General features: G+C 38.4%; 2 protein-coding genes across 2 annotated transcripts; one reads left to right on the top strand and one right to left on the bottom strand.

The window, feature by feature from the left end:
• Window positions 1-1,052: 1,052 nt before the first annotated feature.
• On the top strand, window positions 1,053-2,553 carry LOC103941067 (uncharacterized protein At4g22758-like). Its single transcript, XM_048585342.1, has 2 exons — window positions 1,053-1,794; window positions 2,086-2,553. Exons 1-2 carry the CDS (start codon window positions 1,560-1,562, stop codon window positions 2,265-2,267), a joined length of 417 nt encoding a protein of 138 aa, XP_048441299.1. The 5' UTR covers window positions 1,053-1,559; the 3' UTR covers window positions 2,268-2,553.
• A 10,684-nt stretch (window positions 2,554-13,237) lies between these two features.
• Window positions 13,238-15,614, bottom strand: LOC103943039 (DELLA protein GAI). Its single transcript, XM_009353230.3, is given in 2 exon segments — window positions 13,238-13,610; window positions 13,613-15,614. Coding segments are annotated over 2 exon segments (1,902 nt in total). The 5' UTR covers window positions 15,489-15,614; the 3' UTR covers window positions 13,238-13,584.
• Window positions 15,615-18,966: the final 3,352 nt, after the last annotated feature.

Here is an 18,966-nt window from a genome sequence, read left to right on the forward strand (position 1 = left end):
TCTTTTTGAACTTTAGTTTTAGTCGATTAACCTTGAACTTTTACTATTAGCTAACTTTTTTCTAAACTTTAATTTTATAATTGCAAAAAAGTAATTTTACCCCTAATGCAAATAACAAATTTTTTTTTCTTCTTTTGTTCCGCTAGTTCACTTCGTATCTTTTTTTGTTTGAGTTTTAGGGTTTAGGGGGAATTAAAGCTTAGAGAGAAAATTGGTCAATAATAAAAGTTCACGAGGTAATCGATTAAAATTAAAATTTATGAGGGAAATTAGCCAATTATAAAGTTCAATGAGATAATTAGTTAAAATTAAAGTTTATAAAGAAATTGGCAGCTCCTTACAAATCGGAAAAAATCAGCCAATATCTCAAAACAATATATGTTGGTCGGTTCAAAGGTGTTTTCTTATGGACTTCCTCACCAAGAGAAAAAGTGTAATTAGGTTAAGTGATACTTTTCGTGAACACTCTGACACCTTTATGTTTTTAGCACAAGATTTTGTAACATTCAAACAAAAATTAACCTTAAACAATAAGGTGGGAAAGAGTCTATAGAGAGTTACATCTTCAAAGAGTCTCGTAGTCAAAATGTGAAAAGTTATGACTGGAATATTAACGAAAAATTGGCAGCTCATTACAAATTGGAAAAAATCAGCTGATGCCAAACATGATGGCCCATTTATTTGGGACAAGATAGACCTTAAATTTGTATTTAAAATTCTTGCTATAAATGTAAACATTTCGATTAGATTATAAATAAAGTCTATCTTTTCAATCAAAAAAAAAAAAAATTCAACGGCTAAAAAAAAACGGAAACGGCATGACGGTAGGTAGACGCGCCAGCAAGAACAGAAGGAGGAAGCGGTAAATTTGGGGAAGTCGGTGGCAGTAAATTTACACCCAACAAACCCAATCATTCCACGAAACGAAGTCAGGAATAAACCGAAATGTAAATATAAAAGCAGCGGCTCCTCTCCCAAAATTTCATCTCAACAAAAAACTCAAAGCAAAACAGAGCTCAGCGAAACCCTAACCCTAAATTCCCAATTTTCATCCTCTTTCGATCGGATTTCCTGTTTCCGTTCCAATTGGTCCTCTCCAGAAACTCACGGTATTCTACTCTTTCTCAAAATTACATCACGATTCGAAGCAAGCAAGTTGTGAATGGTGGAAATCTTAAGCGGCAGTAATTTCATGCGCTCCCTGAAACAATCAAGGGCGAGCGCTATCCTCCCGATCTCCGCCGCGTCCGCATTCGCTTTCGGCTCCTGCAAAGAAGGCTGGTACTACCGCTGCCTCGGTGTCGACCCGTAAATCTGCAACCAGAGCTCTCTCCCTCCATCTTCCTCTTTCTCATCGTCCGTTTTTGATTCTCGCACCCGGATTTTCACTGATCGCCGCCGCCGTCCGTCGATTTTTTTGATTATTTTGTTGAATTGAATCAATAACTTGTTGGGAAAGAGGGAACTCGGACGAAAAAAAAAAAGAAATTTAGATTTTGTGTTGTCTGGCTTTTTGCTGTTCGATTGATTTATTTGATTTCGATTACAAAACGACGAAGATGTTGCTGTACAAGCAGAAGAAGAACCAGAGCACCGCCAAGGGCAACAGGCTCTTGATCAGCATCACTGTGCTCGGCAGTGCCGGCCCGATCCGCTTCGTTGTCAACGAGCAGGAGCTGGTCGCCGCCGTCATGGACACCGCCTTGAAATCCTATGCGCGTGAGGGGCGCCTCCCGGTTCTTGGCTCCGATCTCAATGACTTCCTGCTCTACTGCCCCGCCGTAGGACCTGAAGGTAACTAACCCTAACCAATCCTTTATCACAATTGAATTTACCGATCAAATCACTTATGAACTGTTCAAGATTTTATTAACCCTGTTCTCGATTCATGTCAATCCAATTTTAAGACTTCAATCTTACCCTTTATTTCTTATCTGTCGAATTTCAAAACCCACGTCTTAGTTTTGACATAAGTTGAATAGTATTTGGGTGTTCTTAGTCAAAATTGGTTCTGCTTTTACGCATTATTTTTCAATGTGGTTCTCCGAGATTGGTTTCTGATGGTGTTTGCAAATTCGTTTGCAGCTCTGAGCCCGTGGGACACAATCGGAGCGCAAGGAGCTCGTAACTTTATGCTGTGCAAGAAGCCTCAGCCAGTGAAGATGGAGAAGGATGAGATACCAGCAGCTGCAATTACTCGCAAGGGTAGTGGGAGCTGGAAGGCATGGATCAACAAGTCCCTCAATCTCAAGGTCTCTTCCCATTAGTTTAATTTCTCAATTAATGGGAATAAATGGAGATCAGTTTTTGCTTTATCTAGTTTTTATTTGAGTTTTTGTTGGTGTCTTTCTTCATTAGTTGCAGAGTTGGTGGCTCATATCCTTTCCAGCTGCACTCTTTTTTGTCCCTTCAAGTTTTTGTTTTTCGAATAAATTACAGATTGGTTGTAATGTTTAATTTCTTCCACTTCCTTGAGTGTGCATTGGAGGAACTTGCGCTGTAACTTTGACTCGGTTCAGTTGCATTAATCAATGGATTTGTTCTTTGTTTTCATGATCTGACGTAATGTGTTCAAGGCGGCAATTAGGGCATTGTTTGGCTGTTCGTATAAAGGACCGGATAAAACTAATAATACGAACCCAGTTGTTTGGTGCATAATGTGTAAAATAGCCGTCGGACAAAACAATCTGGTTCCACAATTTTAATACCCCTTACACCCGCTTAGTTATCCTCTCTTATACGTTGGTATAATTTAGTCGGGCGTTCACTTTTCTCTAGCCCTCCACGCTCCTGCGCATCGTGATCAAGGTGTTGTCGCTCTTTCTCCCTCCCTCCATCCTAACTGCTAGCAGAGGCTCCGGTGACGGAGGAGCCCAAGAAGGAAGGAGAACCAACTAGGTTGATGAAACCTAGAACTCCATAAGAGAGGAAGCACGTACAGCTAAAACCCAATGCTAAAACCGTCGCTCATCCTCCGTACTTTCAGTTACTTTAATTCGCGATTTCAGATCCCGATTTCTTCATTTTCTCCATTTTTTTCTTCTGGGTTTTCTACTTTCAGGCATTTTAATTCGCAATTTCATATCGATTTTTTCATTTTCTCCATTTTTTGCTTCTGGGTTTTCAATTATGGTGCTCAAATCGAGATTTCTAATTCAATTTTTGCATCTGGAGGAAGACTTCAGCACTACAGTTGAAGAACTCGGCGAGAGGGAAGCTGATCAAGATCAAGGCTTTGTACAAGCTCTTCAAGGCAAGCAAGATGGATAAATGTGCACAAACAAAGATCAAAACGACCTCATTTGTGGATTATTCTATCAATTTCTTTTCCTTTTTATTCATTTTAGGGTTATTATACAAAATGGTCCTTGAGAATGAAAATCAATAGAAATGGTGTCCACCATCCATGATTTTGGTCCTTCAGTTAAAAACGATTTTGGGCAATTTTCAAAGCTTTATAATTCAATCGTTTCTTAACCAAATTCGACCCATAATATATCAAAATGAAGATAGGAAAGTGTAGAATAAGATTATACCTATTTGGAAGCCCAATGGTTGCCAGAGATGGCCGGAAAATAGCCTGAAAGGTGTCTGGTCCGCGGAAAAACTGGAAAACTAGTCGGAAACTGGGTAAATTTTAAACGTTCATAACTTCTTCAATACTCAACCAAATCGAGTGATTCAAAAACGAAAATAATACTTCTTGACGAGACAAAGAGATTGGTATCTTTTTTGAAGGCTAACTCGCAGTGGTTTGGTCGGACAACGGCTCGAAAGTGGCTAACCATTTTCGAGTTAGCCACTTTCAAGCCGTTTTCCGGCCAAACTACGGCTAGTTAGCAGTAAAGAAAGATACCATTCTCTTTGTCTCGTCGAGAAGTATGATTTTCATTTTTGAATCACTCAATTTCGTTGAGTATTGAAGAAGTTATGAACGTTTAAAGTTTACCCAGTTTCCGGCTAGTTTTCCAGTTTTCCGGCGAACCAGTAACCTTTCAGTTATTTTCCGGCCATCTCCGGCAATCATTGGGCTTCCAAATAGGTATAATCTTGTTCTACACTTTCTTATCTTCATTTTTATATATTATGGGTTGAATTTGGTTAAGAATCGATTGAGTTACGAAGCTTTGAAAATTGCCCAAAGAGTTTTTAACGAAAGGACCAAAATCATGGATGGTGGACAATCTCATAGACTATTTCTATTGATTTTCAATCTCATGAACCATTTCTATTGATCATGCAAATCTCAGGGACCATTTTGTGCAATAACCCTTCATTTTATTAACAATTTTTTTTCTTAAAACCAATATGGAAATTGTTTTTCATAAAAATAATAACAATACAATTTATATGGTACAGTATCAAACGAAACCTAAGCAGGTAGGCTTAATGTCGCGGGTAAACTGTGGACTGTCGTTTCTTTATTGTGTGCTGTGGGGAACTTCGATGTTCTTCTTACAAGTTCATTAAACAATCTTCCAAGAATATAAGTTCACAAACTTATCACCTTCATGTGATAATAATCGGTAGGGGTGACAGACTAGAACGGCTCTCACATAGTGTTCATGTGCGACCGGTTAGGGTTGCCTGATTAAGGTGACACGCATTCTACCCAGTCTAATTAGGGTGACACTCAACATACATTGATTAGGAGCGTGCGGCAGGGCAAGATAGCCTGATTAGGATGACACTCACATTATACGGTCTGATCAGGGTGACATACAAAGAAATCTAGGAGCGTGCAGCAGAGTAGAGTACCTGATTAGGGTGAAACTCGGATAGGGTTGCTTGATTAGCGTGCAAGTACTATACGGCCTGATTAGGACGACACACACACACATAGACTAGGAGTGTGTGGCCGGGTAGAGTTGCCTCATTAGAGTGACTCCCACACTATACAACCTCCTTAGAGTTACACTCATATTATACAGCCTGATTAAGGTGACGCTCACACGCATCAACTAGGAGCGTGTGAGGCCGGTTGAGATAAAAATACAAGGAGGTGTGCTATCCACACATCTCATTTTACTTCTCACACACCTCTTGATAAATTCTGTCGGTTGATCTTCTTCAATTCATCCGATTCGATGGTCAAAAATTAAAAAAATGTGTGAGAAGTAAAATGGGATGTGTGGATATCACATCCCAAATACAAAGGTACAGTGCACAGATCATAGATTTCTAAGCATTCTTTTTTTCGGTTACAATTTTCTAAGCATTTTAAAACAAATAAGGTTGCCTTATTTTTTCCTTTGGGGAAATAAGCTGTCATCATACAATAATTGCTGCATGTGGAAGCTGCTGAGTTTCAGGGCATGTGGGACGATTTAGTGACAGCGGAGCGTTTCACGATTGAAACTGCTTTTCCGCCAGGTTTGAAGTTAAGCAGCCTTCTCATTATCTACTTCAGATTCCAGGCATATGCGAATTATGCCTTCAAATAATTAGCTTAACCAATTAAACCTGCCCTACATTACGTTGTGTCCGACTAGTCACGCTATCATGCTGTCATACTGATGTTTTCTACGAGTGAGGATCCTCGCCTATCCTCTTTGTGAGAATTTCTGGAGTTTTTAAATCACATTCGTTCATCGTATATCATATGAATAGAAATTATTGTAGATTTTTTTAATTTAAAATTGAATATAAACAGTACCTGACAAAAACTGACCGTATAATGTACAATGAGCGGATAAAATTAAAGAATCTCCGAAATCTTCACAAATAAAATCCGACAAGGATCCTCTCTTGTTTTCTGCCACCTTTCATCCAAAACTCATCTTGATCATCCGAACCTAATCGGACAATTATCCAGTGGGACACCCGTCTCCTTCCCATCTATTATATGGTTACATTGGGTGGGGTGGGGGGAAATAATGATGTAACCAACATTTATGCTTTCCTTTCTCACCAAGCACCACAACTGGTTAATTACTGAATAGAGTTTCACTCTCACTTTCACCATAATCATATTTGCTGTTTTGCGAATTGGAGTCCGGTGTCTATTGAATTTCCCCTTTCACTATCCCTCCTTGTTGAGAAAATGTTATAATGTGAGTAACTGACATATGCTCGGACTCGAAAAAATTCAAATAAATGTGAGTATTTGATTAGCTTATACTAAACGCATAGTAATATTTTCGTTGTAGATTTGTGTCTCATTATTTCTTTTGTAACTATCAAAAACGCACGACAAAATGTTGAGTGCAACCAGCTATTCATCTCTTTTTTTATGAGGATTACTTACTTGGAGTTGGTTCATTGATAACATGACAACCCGGTCCACAATGCATAATACATTATTAGAACGAAACACAAAATTCATACAAGTCTCCTATCATTTTGAGTTGAGATCCACTCTGGATCTTACTGTTCAGCGTTCAAGAACCAATAAATCTGAATCATTCAAATTAAAAAATACAGTATTCGTTAATTCATTTTACTACCTCACCTCACACAACATAAAAATTTGTATCTACCTTTCTCTTGAACGTCCAAATTCTTCATCATTGTCCGAACAGCTAGATCTGGATACGATATCAACTTATTATCATGTATGGTCTCACCACCACGTGATCAGTTGCAGAAAAGAATTCCCCCACCATACCAGAAGCCTCAGCTATATCTGTCACGTTGTATTTCAATGGCCACAAAATAAAGAAGCTCGACAGCAACGATCATCTCAGTCCCTATTCTAAATCGGTGGTACATCTGTCAAACTGAATACCACTCACAGGCACAGTGCGTCTTGTCTCTATGAGGACCATGACGGTACAACAGTACATGTTTATCGTACAATTTTTTTTTTTAGGGAAATTAATAAAAATGATTTGAAATCTTTAGTTTTAATGAAAATGACAAAAAAAATGTTGTAAGTAAATATTACCATGAGTGATTTTTTAGAGAAAAATGTCATTTTCGTTAAAAGTGAACAATATCAAAAGTGTTTCGTTAAAACTCTCTTCTTTTAAGGAACTTTAGCAAAAAGCTCCCGATATTATTCATTTTAACAAAAAAAACCATATTTTTACACTAAAAAATCAATCATGATATTATTTATTTTATCTTTTATTTTATCATTTTATCTTTAAAACTCAAAATTTTCTATCACTTTACATTAGTTTTTCTTTTCTTTTATTCCATCATTTTCCTAACTCTCCTCCTCTCAAAGGAAAAGCCACGAACCTCTCTCCCCTTTGGCATCTGGGTCCAGAATTTTCTGTTTGCCTTAACTCTTCCAGACTGAGATGATTTGCAATTTATGGACATATATACTTTTTTCTCTTTGATCATGAAGTCTTAATCAACATGAAAGTGGACGCGTCTCTTTACTAAATGAGTACACGTAACGAATTTATTGTATTTTTAACATTTTGATATAATATTATTAGATTTGAAATTCATATGAAAGTAAATTCGTTTAATGTAAGTTAATTTTAAGATTGCAGGTTTTGGCTGTGCTCCTTTCTCTGTTTCACTTTCATCACGCGCTGCAATCATGCGCACCAATTTCTTACTGTACAATTAAGTGTTGAGAGCTTAAATTCGATTTTGGGCCACAGCTTACAAGCATATAGAATTCGGCTCACAAGGTAGGTAGTGACCCAAAAAGAGCACACATCAATACAAAACAGGAGTCCAAAATACTTGTAGTTGTAGCCCAAAGTTTATCCTCGTGAAAATTTTGTAGGATTGTCGATAATGGAGAGTTGTCCTAATAAAGCAGCTTTCTTGAAGATTTGAGGTAAAGTGTCCAAATGATGGATTCTTTGAAACACAATTCTAATTTTTATAAAACTTCATAAACCGCACTCCTATATTGTATGTTTCTTGAAATCTCGAACGTGGATAAAACAGATTTGAGTTTAGTCAAGTTGTTAAGAGTCATCTCAAGTTTGAACATCTTTTTTTAGTTAAAGATTAATGTAGCGTAAGTTATCGCTATAATACAAAAATCTCGAACATGGATAGAAGTTAAAGGAGTCCCGTAATTTTCAAACTTTAGGCACTTCAATTTCCATTAGAGTTTAGTCTTTAGGCCAAAGCCAAGTCCTTTTGAGAAAGATTCTTCTTCTTTTTTCTTTGGGTCAATTTTTAAGAAAGAATATGGAGTGAAATTACACTCAGATTAGTAATTTCACTTGTTCTCAATCAATTTAGAACATCCAAGTGGTGCATTTCCAAGAAGGAGAGATTTTTTGTGACAACTGGAAGAAGGAAAAACGTGAAGAAATTGGCAAGTCGGAAGGGAGAAGGAAGGAGAGTGGTGCAAAATGGTCAAAGATCTCTCAAAGCCATCCTTAAAAAGGAGAGAATTAAGACCTCACGTCGCATTCAGGATCTCCCGACATGCAAAGAACTGTTCCAAAAACGTACGAGAGATTCCGACTCCCACATATAAATCCAATTGATTAATTCATTATCCATGGAATTAATTAGAATGTTTGTGAAGCAAGTTTGCTGCTGACTGTTGAAAAATGCGGCTAACCCTGAAGAATTTGAAGCTGACCAGTCAGTCTCCTCCAAGCTTCCATCATTACTCTCACCTGGCTTCTTAACACAAAATTGCTAGCTATTTTAGTCTGACTTGGCTTCCTTAAGTAAAATAATTAACTATTACTCATCAAAATTTTAGGTTAACCGGATCAACGGCTCACTACTAACTTACGAGCGCCCGACATTGTCTTTAACTTGCATATTATTACTTACCAACACATGTAAAGAGTTCTATCGCAAAAGAAAGTAACCTATTTCACCTTCAGCACTCGTTCCTTAATTTTTTTTAGTTGTTGATTCTTATTTGATTTGTTCAATCCAACAAGTGTGCACGAGATAAAAAAAGAATTAATGTGTATAAATATTTTTTTGAGAATCATTATTGGTACTCCAAATTTTATATATTTAAAAAAATACACTTGTAAAGGGCCAATAATTATTAAAAAAAAAAAAATATATATATATATATATATATATATATATATCTCGCTGCAATTTCAGTAGGACGTACGAACCATTCATTATATATTATATTATATTTATTAAAAATGCAATATGAAACTTTACATTCTTGAACAACAATACCAACTTCCAGCACATAATACTTTTTCTTAAGTAAAAAAAAAAAAAAAAAAGTAGAAGAAGAACACGTCTGTATTTTTTAGGTCCCCCCAATAATATTGGCGATTCTTTGTGGATTGGTGTTGGGGGAGGTGGTGTGGGGGAATGGGGACAAACGTAATCGGATGGAGAATAGGGCATAAAATGTTTCAAATGGATGATGTGATCTTCAAATAAAGAGCAGTGTTATCCACACACTTATTTTTAATTTTTGTCATTTTATCCAACAGTTAAGAAATTAAAAATAGTGTGTGTGGAGGTTAAAATATTGTACGTGGATAGCATTGCCCCAAATAAAAAGTTGTAAAATAATAAAATGATAATTTAAAAAAAAAAAATCGTTAGTTATATTCAAACAAGTTAACAAGTTGATATTAATAAAATTATAAGCATACCCTTATAGCATTATTGCATTTAATTTAAACATCTTAGGTTATTAAATATGTACGTGGGTTTGTCACATAATGTACGTAATTATTATCTTGTCCAATGCCCTAAGACTAAGATGGCTCGGGCGGCCATCAGTGCTTCCCTCTCATTCTCTCACTAATCTACTCCTTTTTACACCCTAAAACCAAAAGTTCTTGACCCTTTCCCTTAATTAAACTATGATGTATATGTTAATTAACAAATAATAAATCTTTTTAAAATTATATCTTCCCAAAAGATGGGGCAGGACCGCACGGGAATCTGGATTTTTATATGTTGTGATTGAACCTAAAATGATATTTATCATGCAGCATTACGTGACATGCATGTATAATTACAAAATTTTTAAGTCCTATCTAGGTGGCTAAAATATAATACGATATGTATGCACAAATGAAAGGGAATTTAGATGCTATGCCAATTCCCCATGCATAATTTCTGATATATTTCTTTTAAAATTTCGATGTGTGCAAGCTTAGTCCAGCTAACACTACTTTGGAGAGAAGTTTTGGCAAATAGCATGATTAGGGCAACTCTCGCATGTCAGATCAAATCAAAACGTAAATGGTATCGTGTTGATATGATTGGTATCCTACAGATGACATTATCGAAGTTATTCAAATTAAAGAGAGCCCGTAATTAGTGGTCGGTTCCTTTTGGCACACAAAATATTACCAATATACTACATGAAATCTTGTATGCATTATCTACAAGAGTAGATCCACTTTGGGGCAAGGTGGCTCACTTTGATCCCCCCAAGTTGTCTTCCAATTGCTTGATGGAAGAGTTGGGTGTTGACCCTTGAAATTCTAAGATGCCCTCCAATTGCTCCACGAATTGCCTCTATAGGCATTGGGCAAGGTAGCTGCTAGACTCGCGCATTTGTATGCATTGCTATGGGCATTTTCAATGGGCTCTTGTCATATATTGGTATCAGTCAGCATGCTCGTTCAAACGCTATTGGCATCAGTTAACATACTCACTCACAAGTTGCTGGTCTGTCGACATGCATGCAATATAGCTTGACAAACGACCTCAGGCCTATCAAGATTCGGTGAAATGTCTTGCATGCTATTCTGTCGAAAAAGTTTTTGCACTGTGCCCCCCATAACCATTCTTATTGACCTCTCATAATACTTCTTAAATCCACCACTGATTATTTGTATCATACCATTAATTGAGAAAGAGATGCAAATTAAATTTGAATTATGTCATTTCATCTGATATTCCAAGGTAATCTAGCTTAGTCATAATCAATGACTCATATAATATTAGTTGGCCTGGCCATTACAGACAACAATTTAGAATCTCAAGTTGAAAAGGTAGTCGTAAATTCCTCCAATTTCAAGTCTTCAACTTGCTAGACTGTGAATTATTAAAACAAACTAATTAAATTGTAAATTATTGTGCAGTCTATATGTTTTGTAGCTAGTAATTATCAAAGTATAAAACAAATATATATATATATATGTCTTCGACTTGCTAGACTGTGAATTATTAAAACAAACTAATTAAATTGTAATAATAATAAATTATTGACTGTAGGCTTACAAATTTTAGAATCTCAAGTTGGATAGCTAGTCGTAAACTCCTCCAACTTCAAGTCTTCAACTTGCTAGACTGTGAATTATTAAAACAAACTAATTAAATTGTAAATTATTGTGCAGTCTATATGTTTTGTAGCTAGTATGTGACATCCCACATCGCTCAGGGGAGTGATCCTTAAATGTATATTCTCATCCCTACCTAGCACGAGGCCTTTTGGGAGCTCACTGGCTTCAGAGTTCATCGGAACTCCGAAGTTAAGCGAGAAGGGGGCTAGAGCAATCCCATGATGGGTGACCCATTGGGAAGTTGCTCGTGAGTTCCCAAAAACAAAACCGTGAGGAAATGGTAAGCCCAAAGCGGACAATATCGTGCTACAGTGGTGGAGCGAGCCCAAGAAGTGATCCGTCCCGGGGCAGGATGTGACATAGTAATTATCAAAGTATAAAACAAATATATATATATATATATGTGTGTATGTATGTATGTATGTATATTTATTGCCCTTGCTAGGGTTTACTAACTCATGTAACTTTTGCTAAGTAGTACATTAATCATTTGAAAGAGAAGGAGATAATAAAGTTAAATACTCCCCAAACTTCATCAATCGGCTGAAAAGCCCTCGTACCTTCTCCTATAAGTAATACACGAGAGAAACTTATGTAAGGATGTTCGAACCATGTCATTCATATGATACTTCTTACAAAAATATTTGACGTCTTTAAATTTTAATTTCACCGAAACTCACTCGGTCTCCCCTTACCAAAGATATTCTCTACACTTTACATCTTAACTCGTTCTCTTTTTAAAAAATAAATTCATCTATGATCTCCTTGATATATATTCGAGTGAGCACATGAACATGGTATTATTTTCACCCCATGTAATAATAAGAGAGTTTGGGAATAAAAAAGTTGAGTTCTATAACATCATGATTCATCCCATCTACTAACCTAGTTATAAATTATAGGTAAACCATATCGGGCCGTAGTTTTGACACGTTGAAAATTTCTCAAGAAAAAAATTGAAATAGCTTCATAAGTTTTCTCAGGCTTCAGAAAGGTGAAATGTCAGCAACTATGCCTTTTTAAAAATAAAATCTATTTGCACATAATATATATTCCCCTAGTGGCAGTAACCTAACAAAAGAAAAGAGAATTATTGCATTTGTTACTTCCGGAAAACCAAAAGAGAGAATATTAATTCAGGTAAAGTTGAAGAGAAGTGAGATGGATCGCGGCAAAGAACATAGGGAGAAGAAATGTTTGACGTTGAAGTTGGCCTGCTTTTTCACTTTCTCATGAATTATGATTGTGCTTTCTTTCCTCTTTTTGCATGACCTAAAAAAAGAGGATTCTGCAACACTAATTTTCCACAAATGTACAAAGCTATTGCAACACTTCATTAAATTCACACACGGCACACATGGTGGGTGGTCTCGAGCCAACAATACTTTTTGCTTTGTTAGAGTGAGCATGAGTATACAGTTTTATCATTGCTTTTGCTTTGCAAAGAAGTTTTTTCTACGATTCAAATCCATGATCTTTAGTTCTCAAAAGAAGAACATCTCTATTGTGCCAAGACTCACACACACACACATATTATCCTTGTATTAATAAATATATATTTTTTTTAAATTTGTCACCAGACATTTACCATGTTTAGGCAGTAGCCTAGTACTATTTTTGGTACAATCTTATCCCAACCTACAACAATAGGCAGTGGATAGTGGAATCCAACCTAGATAGATCATAATCTCAGGGTTCAACTAGTGTTCTGCTCTTCAACCTTTTTCCAATTCGGTTCCATCATCTAGCCACAAGCAACTTACCCTAGTCAAAACAAGATTTCGAAAGCACTCTTAGTCGCTTGAGTTACAAGTCATTTGCTATCACTTATTCGAGTTTGATTCAAACACATGACTCTAAAGGGATGCAAACTAAACACTCTTAACTTCTTGAATTATAAGTCTCTTAAAATCGCCAAGTCAGTACATGTAATGTTAACAGAACACGGTTCAAACACAATAACTTCAAATGTAGATTAAACACTCTTAACCACCTGATGTACCCACGATGAACAGCAACTATTTGTCAACCCAACAAAAAAAAAACACTCACACTTCACACACAACAATGGGCAATAGTTGTCGAAAAAGGGTTATTTATTTTATTATTCCCACCAACCCATATATTAAATATAAACATTCGTACATCCAGCTCTTGCTTCACAAAAATAACCCCCAACAAAATGAAGTAAAAAAAAAGGTAAAAAGAAAGAGACGGAAGGTGTTCTCAGACATACAATTTGCTAATGGACCTAAATGGTGGGCCTCTTTGGGTGTCCCAATCTCAATCTCATTATCGCACCCAGCTCAGAATATCACAGACATACGACATATTCGATAACCCCACCACCACCAAGGGTGTGTTTGGCTGCACTCAAAAAAATGGAACCGAGTTTTTTAAAAGTTGACTAAACTCGCTACTCGACTCAGTGAGCCATGACCGAGTTATAAGCGGTTTCCAAGCCGAGGTGGCGATAAGCGGGCGAGTGTGCCAGGCCAACATCATACACCCGTCGTTCTCCTCCACGCGGTACCCATCTCCGCCGGCGAACAACGCCAGCAGCATGCTCGCTTGCTTGAACGCGTTCGAACCGAGATGAACCGGGACGAAATCTGCCGAGCCGAACCGGGCTCGCCACTGGGTCAACGTCTCGTGCCTCTCGACCCGGTCCACCCCTTCGCACGCCACCACGTTGCAGATCTGCTTCCCCAAGTACACTTCCGACATGACCTTATCCCGACTGTTCGCCGATCCCTCCAGCGAGTCAAACAGGGTCGAGTAATAGTGGAGCGACTCGTTGAACCGGTCCATGAACACCGGACCGTTGTGGTTCGCCTCCTGCTCCACCACGGTCACAATCTCCGGCTTCATTTGCTTCACCACCGATAACACCTTCTCAATCGCGCCTGGTCGGGCCAGCAGCTTGTGCAACTCGAAGACCGAGTTGACCGCCACCGACTCAACCTCACTCGGTCTGAGTTCAAGCATCGACGCGTCAAGATCGGCCAAGCTGTTTGCCACAAATCCTCTGTATTCAAACTCGACGTGGATGGTTTCAGCCAATTGGGCGAGCTTCCAACCCACCTCCTGCAGATGGTCGGAGTTATCCGAAGCTGGCGGCCCGATACCCGTGAGCCGAAAAGCGGGCGGGCCGCCGGGTCTGAGCGCCAACGCCTGCATCAGAGCGGGCCACTGCATCCCCTGGTTCATCGAGAAGTCGATAACGTGGACTCTGGTTTTGCCCTGGAGGGATTCGAGGATGGCTTGATTGGCGGTGAAGTGGGCGAATTTCAGGTAGGGGCAGGTCTCGTAGAAGTGCATCTGTAGCATGTCTGAGAAGGAGTGGTCGATCGGCGACTGAGGGTAGACTTGGAAGATTCGTTGGGCCAGAGCTTCGGCGAAGAAGGTGGCGACTTTACGCATGGCACCTGCTTGTGAACCTGCCAGGTAGCCGATCTGGGTCACCAGAGCTTTGGCGAGGTTGAAGTTGTTCTGCTGGACGGCTTCCGCGCAGGCCATGAGGCCGTGAACGAGTCGGACTCCGTTTTCCTGCGAATCGACAATGAGGGCTGGGCGGGTTGGTGATGACTCGGCGGTGGCGGGGAGGGAGATGGGTTGTTGTGGTTGTGGAAGGGAAGAGGCGGCGGGGCGGTTGAAGAGGAGTTCGGAGGGAGAAGACCCGGATGAGGATTTGAGACGCTTGGGCTCCCGCGACGGAGAATCGAGGCGGGTTTGGGTGAACACAGCGTTTCCGGGGATAGATTTGAAGTCGTAGTAGCTAGAAGAAGAGTTGCAGTCTTCGAACACAGTTTGGGGAGGTGATGTGCTAATGGATTTGCTCTTCCGCTGATCTGGGAAATCGACGGTGGTGATGGACGACTCCCCCCTAGCTAAAAACGGGTCGTCGACGAGCTGCACTTGCTGCTGATTAGGCTGCATCCCAGCGACGGCACCGCCCATTAAAGGATCGAAATTAGGAGGCGGGAGGTTTATCTCGGAGATCATGCTCTCAAGCCACGTCGACAGATCCGCCGGGTTATAGTGAACGGTGTCAGAAGCGAGCTGAGAGAGTCCATCTTCCTGAGCACAACCCATGAATTCTTCAAGCTGCTCAAGCTTCTGAGCAACCTCCGCCATGTCCGAAGACCGAACCTTGTACCCCAACACCGCCAGAAGCTCGTCCATCCCGCCGTCGATTCGGTGGGATTCGTCTTCCCACATCTTGGCCTTGCCGAAGCCGCCGCCGGCGGAGGTGGAAGCCATGGACGGGTCTGGATGCTGCGGCGGCGGGTACTGATTCAGCTGATGAGTCTGGTGCTCCCCTTTCATTTTTCTGAATCAATTTCCAGTTTTGTTGAATTGGGTTTGCGAAAAATTGAGAGACGAGAAATGGGCAGGGCTCGGAAATCAAAGAGAGCTATGAATGGGTGAAGAATCTGAGCATTGGGGATTGGGGAAGAAGGTTTGCTTGGTTTTTCACTTCCACCACTACCAGCTAGCTCTCAGAGGGAGATCAGAATAATAATGATGCCTCTTTGCCAGTTATAGTATTTTTTTTTGTTTTCGCCTTTTTCTTTATTTTTGGAATATTGAAATAAATATAAAAATTACAAAAATAAATATGAAAAAAGTTGCTCTCTGTGATGGGGGCGCGACCTCCAATGAACTACTACCACTCCTCAAGGCTCCAGCACAAACAGATAAGCATGAACACAATTATTTTTACCTCTTTTATTTATTTATTGGGGGAGAATAAAAAAATAAATCACAGGCTCTGCAGCCTCATATATTCTAGTGATCCCCTGCTCCCTTTGATTCTTTTTTACTTCTCTACGGGCCCGTGATTTGATTGTAATTTGGGGCAGTTTCAAATATTTCTTGGTTCGATGTTCTTTCTCAGATGTTAGATTCGAGGTATTTTTCAGACTGGATGAGCACAATTTGGTACACTAAATATAATGGTTGAAAAACATGAAAGCAATGCATAAGGGAGGAATGACAGAGAAATCGCTCTCCATTTTTTAAAGAGAAATGTTAAAGAGATTATCTTAAACGTGAGATTTTTCATGAATTATCGGCTACTTTATGTTTTTCGTACTATATTTTATATGTTGGCGTCGAATTTGACGATAAACTGTCAAATGTTATACTATTCATGAAAAGTTTCATTTTGGAAGAATCTCCTTAACATTTGTCTTCTTTAAATTTATAAGTTGTTTTAGTTTTTGTTGGGTTGGTTTTTCTAGTGACTTTGTATAGAAACACGATAAATTACTTCACCATTTTAACGATTAAATTATGATATGCAGCTCAATTCGCCTAATCCCTTATATCGTTAGGATATTACCTCAAGGAGTAGCAACTGCATTTATCAATACAATAATGTTACATCTAAAAGAGAAATCACGTGATTTCATTTGAGTGAAAAGTTTAGTTGATTACTGGGTTTACTTTTACTTTTACTTTTACTTAGTTAAAGGTCAAGGGAAGAGAAGGAAGAGATCACTGTTCCTTAACAAGGACACGTCCATTAAGTATTATTATTAACGATGTTGATTATTGATTAGGTGGCTTGATGTGCACTTAATTACGTGAATGAAGATGTTGACATGATGAGATTCAGGGGCATATAAGGATTACCATAAGTGATTGCCGCGTCGGAAAGTTAACGTATCTCTTCATTATGGTCGTGGTTTGCTATTAATTAACCATTTTAATTCATCATTAATCGGCCCCAATCGGATATAATTGAGAAATTTTTTCAATGTGCTAGAAACATGATTCGGTACACAAAAAATCATAATACAAGTAGTTGAAATTTTTTTGCAAGTATTTAACCAATTGTATGACACTTAGTTTACTGGAACAAACCCTCTGGTAGATTGAAAAATATTTCTCTAATCATTTACATGGAACATAAATTTAGGTAAATTTAATGTGGATTATCCAGGTTTAGCCCTGAGGATAGCCAGAGTAGGCGGGCTGCCTAGGTTCCCCTTTATATATATATATTACAAACTTTGTGTCTGTCCAAACAAGAAGTTTACAAACTTTGAGTTTTTGAATATTTCCTTATAGATTTTTGTTAACCATACCAGTTACAGTAACTTATGCAAAAATGAGTTTTTCAAAATTAAAGTTGATCAAATCTTATCTTCGATCAACTATGTCACAATAAATATTGAATGGGTTAGCTATTTTGTCAATTGAAAAAAAATTGGTTGAAAAATTAAATTATGTAAACTTAATTAGACATTTGCGTCTAAAAACACGAAACGTGTAATATTTAAGTAATATTTGTATATCTTTATTCTTTTGATATTAATTTTATTGATAATATTTGATATAGAAACAGAATTTTTCATGTATTTAAAGAATTCTTTTTTATACATATCAACGTACAAAAAAGCCGAGAGTCAGACAATGCTCCCAAATTCTCAGAACCACCCCGGAATTATCCAATGTTCTCTTTGCTTTGCTTTTTAGCGATGACAAAGTTTCACTAATGTGGAAACTAATCCAACATGCAAGTTTTTGTGTCAAGTGACATGTTTGATCATATATGGTTGATTTCGGTTCTTAATGATTAAGAAAGACGGAAACTTAAACCTTGCAACATGCGAACATCTAAACGCAGTCATGTTTATTAGAACAATGTGCATTAAATTAGAGTCCTTTTTCATTTTCTTTAAATTAAATTTAGAGGCCCAGAAAGGAAAATTTGCCAAACTATGGACTCTTTGACCTCCGGTAGTCAATTGTTTGGGTAAGAACCACTTGGATTGAATTTCATGTTCCCAAATAATGCACGTCCACTTGAAAAACGCATGTTCTCTTTTCTTGAGTAAATAAAACACAATTATGAATTTGCGTAATTATAAATTTATTTAGATTATACGATAATTTATACTAAATTCATAAATTTAAATAAGTTATGCTTATGTAATTATATCAAGCATCTGACGATTTAATAAAGTGATAGTTGTCACTATTTAAAATTGAAGTCTCAACTCGACTTACTCATTGACATAGATTGCCACACACACTGAGCCAGCGACTATTTGAGTTACTTTGCAAGTAAACGTGAAAAATAAAAATCGATTCTTTAAGCACATCTTCTAGGTTTACAACCAAAAACAATTATTTTAAGCACATTTTTTAGGTTTACGACCAAAAACAAGACGAAAGAAAGAAGGAAAAAAACATTCTTTGAAGTCGTAGTAGCTGGAAGAAGAGTTGCAGTCTTTGATTACGGTTTGGAGAGGTGATGCGCTAATGGGTTGCTCTTCTGCTGACCCTGGAAATCGACGGTGGAGATGGACGACTTCTCCGAAGCTAAAAACGCGCCGTCAACGAGCTGGACTTGCTGCCGATTAGGCTGTATACCGCGACAACGCCGCCCGTTAAAGGATCGAAATTAGAAGGCGGGACGTTTATCTCCGACATCATGCTCTCGACCCACGTCGACAGATTCGACGGGTTATAGTGAACGGTGTCGGAAGCGAGCAGAGAGAGTCCATCTTCCTGAACACAACCAGTGAATTCTTCAAGCTGCTCAAGCTTCTGAGAATTATCCGCCACGTCCGAAGACCGAACCATGTACCCCAACATCGCCAGAAGCTCGTCCATCCCGCCATCGACTCGCTGGGATTCGTCTTCCCACATCTTGACCTTGCCGCAGTTGCCATCGGCTGTGGTGGAAGCCATGGACGGGTCTGTATGCTGTGGCGGAGGATACTGACGTGGGCGTGATATGCGTGCAGTGATATGTAAAGTAAATAAAACACAATATTGACAAGATTTGGTA

Source organism: the organism of the source record quoted next, unplaced genomic scaffold (genome assembly GCF_019419815.1).
Source record: "Pyrus x bretschneideri cultivar Hongxiangsu unplaced genomic scaffold, Pyrus_bretschneideri_v1 Contig22, whole genome shotgun sequence".
NCBI lineage: Eukaryota > Viridiplantae > Streptophyta > Magnoliopsida > Rosales > Rosaceae > Pyrus > Pyrus x bretschneideri.

What these genes read in the sequence shown, in the direction of transcription:
- LOC103941067 (XM_048585342.1), top strand. Translation starts at nt 1,560, where the DNA reads ATGTTGCTGTACAAGCAGAAGAAGAACCAGAGCACCGCCAAGGGCAAC. An exon ending in CCCCGCCGTAGGACCTGAAG is followed by an intron (nt 1,795 to 2,085) that starts GTAACTAACCCT and finishes ATTCGTTTGCAG; the next exon opens with CTCTGAGCCCGTGGGACACA.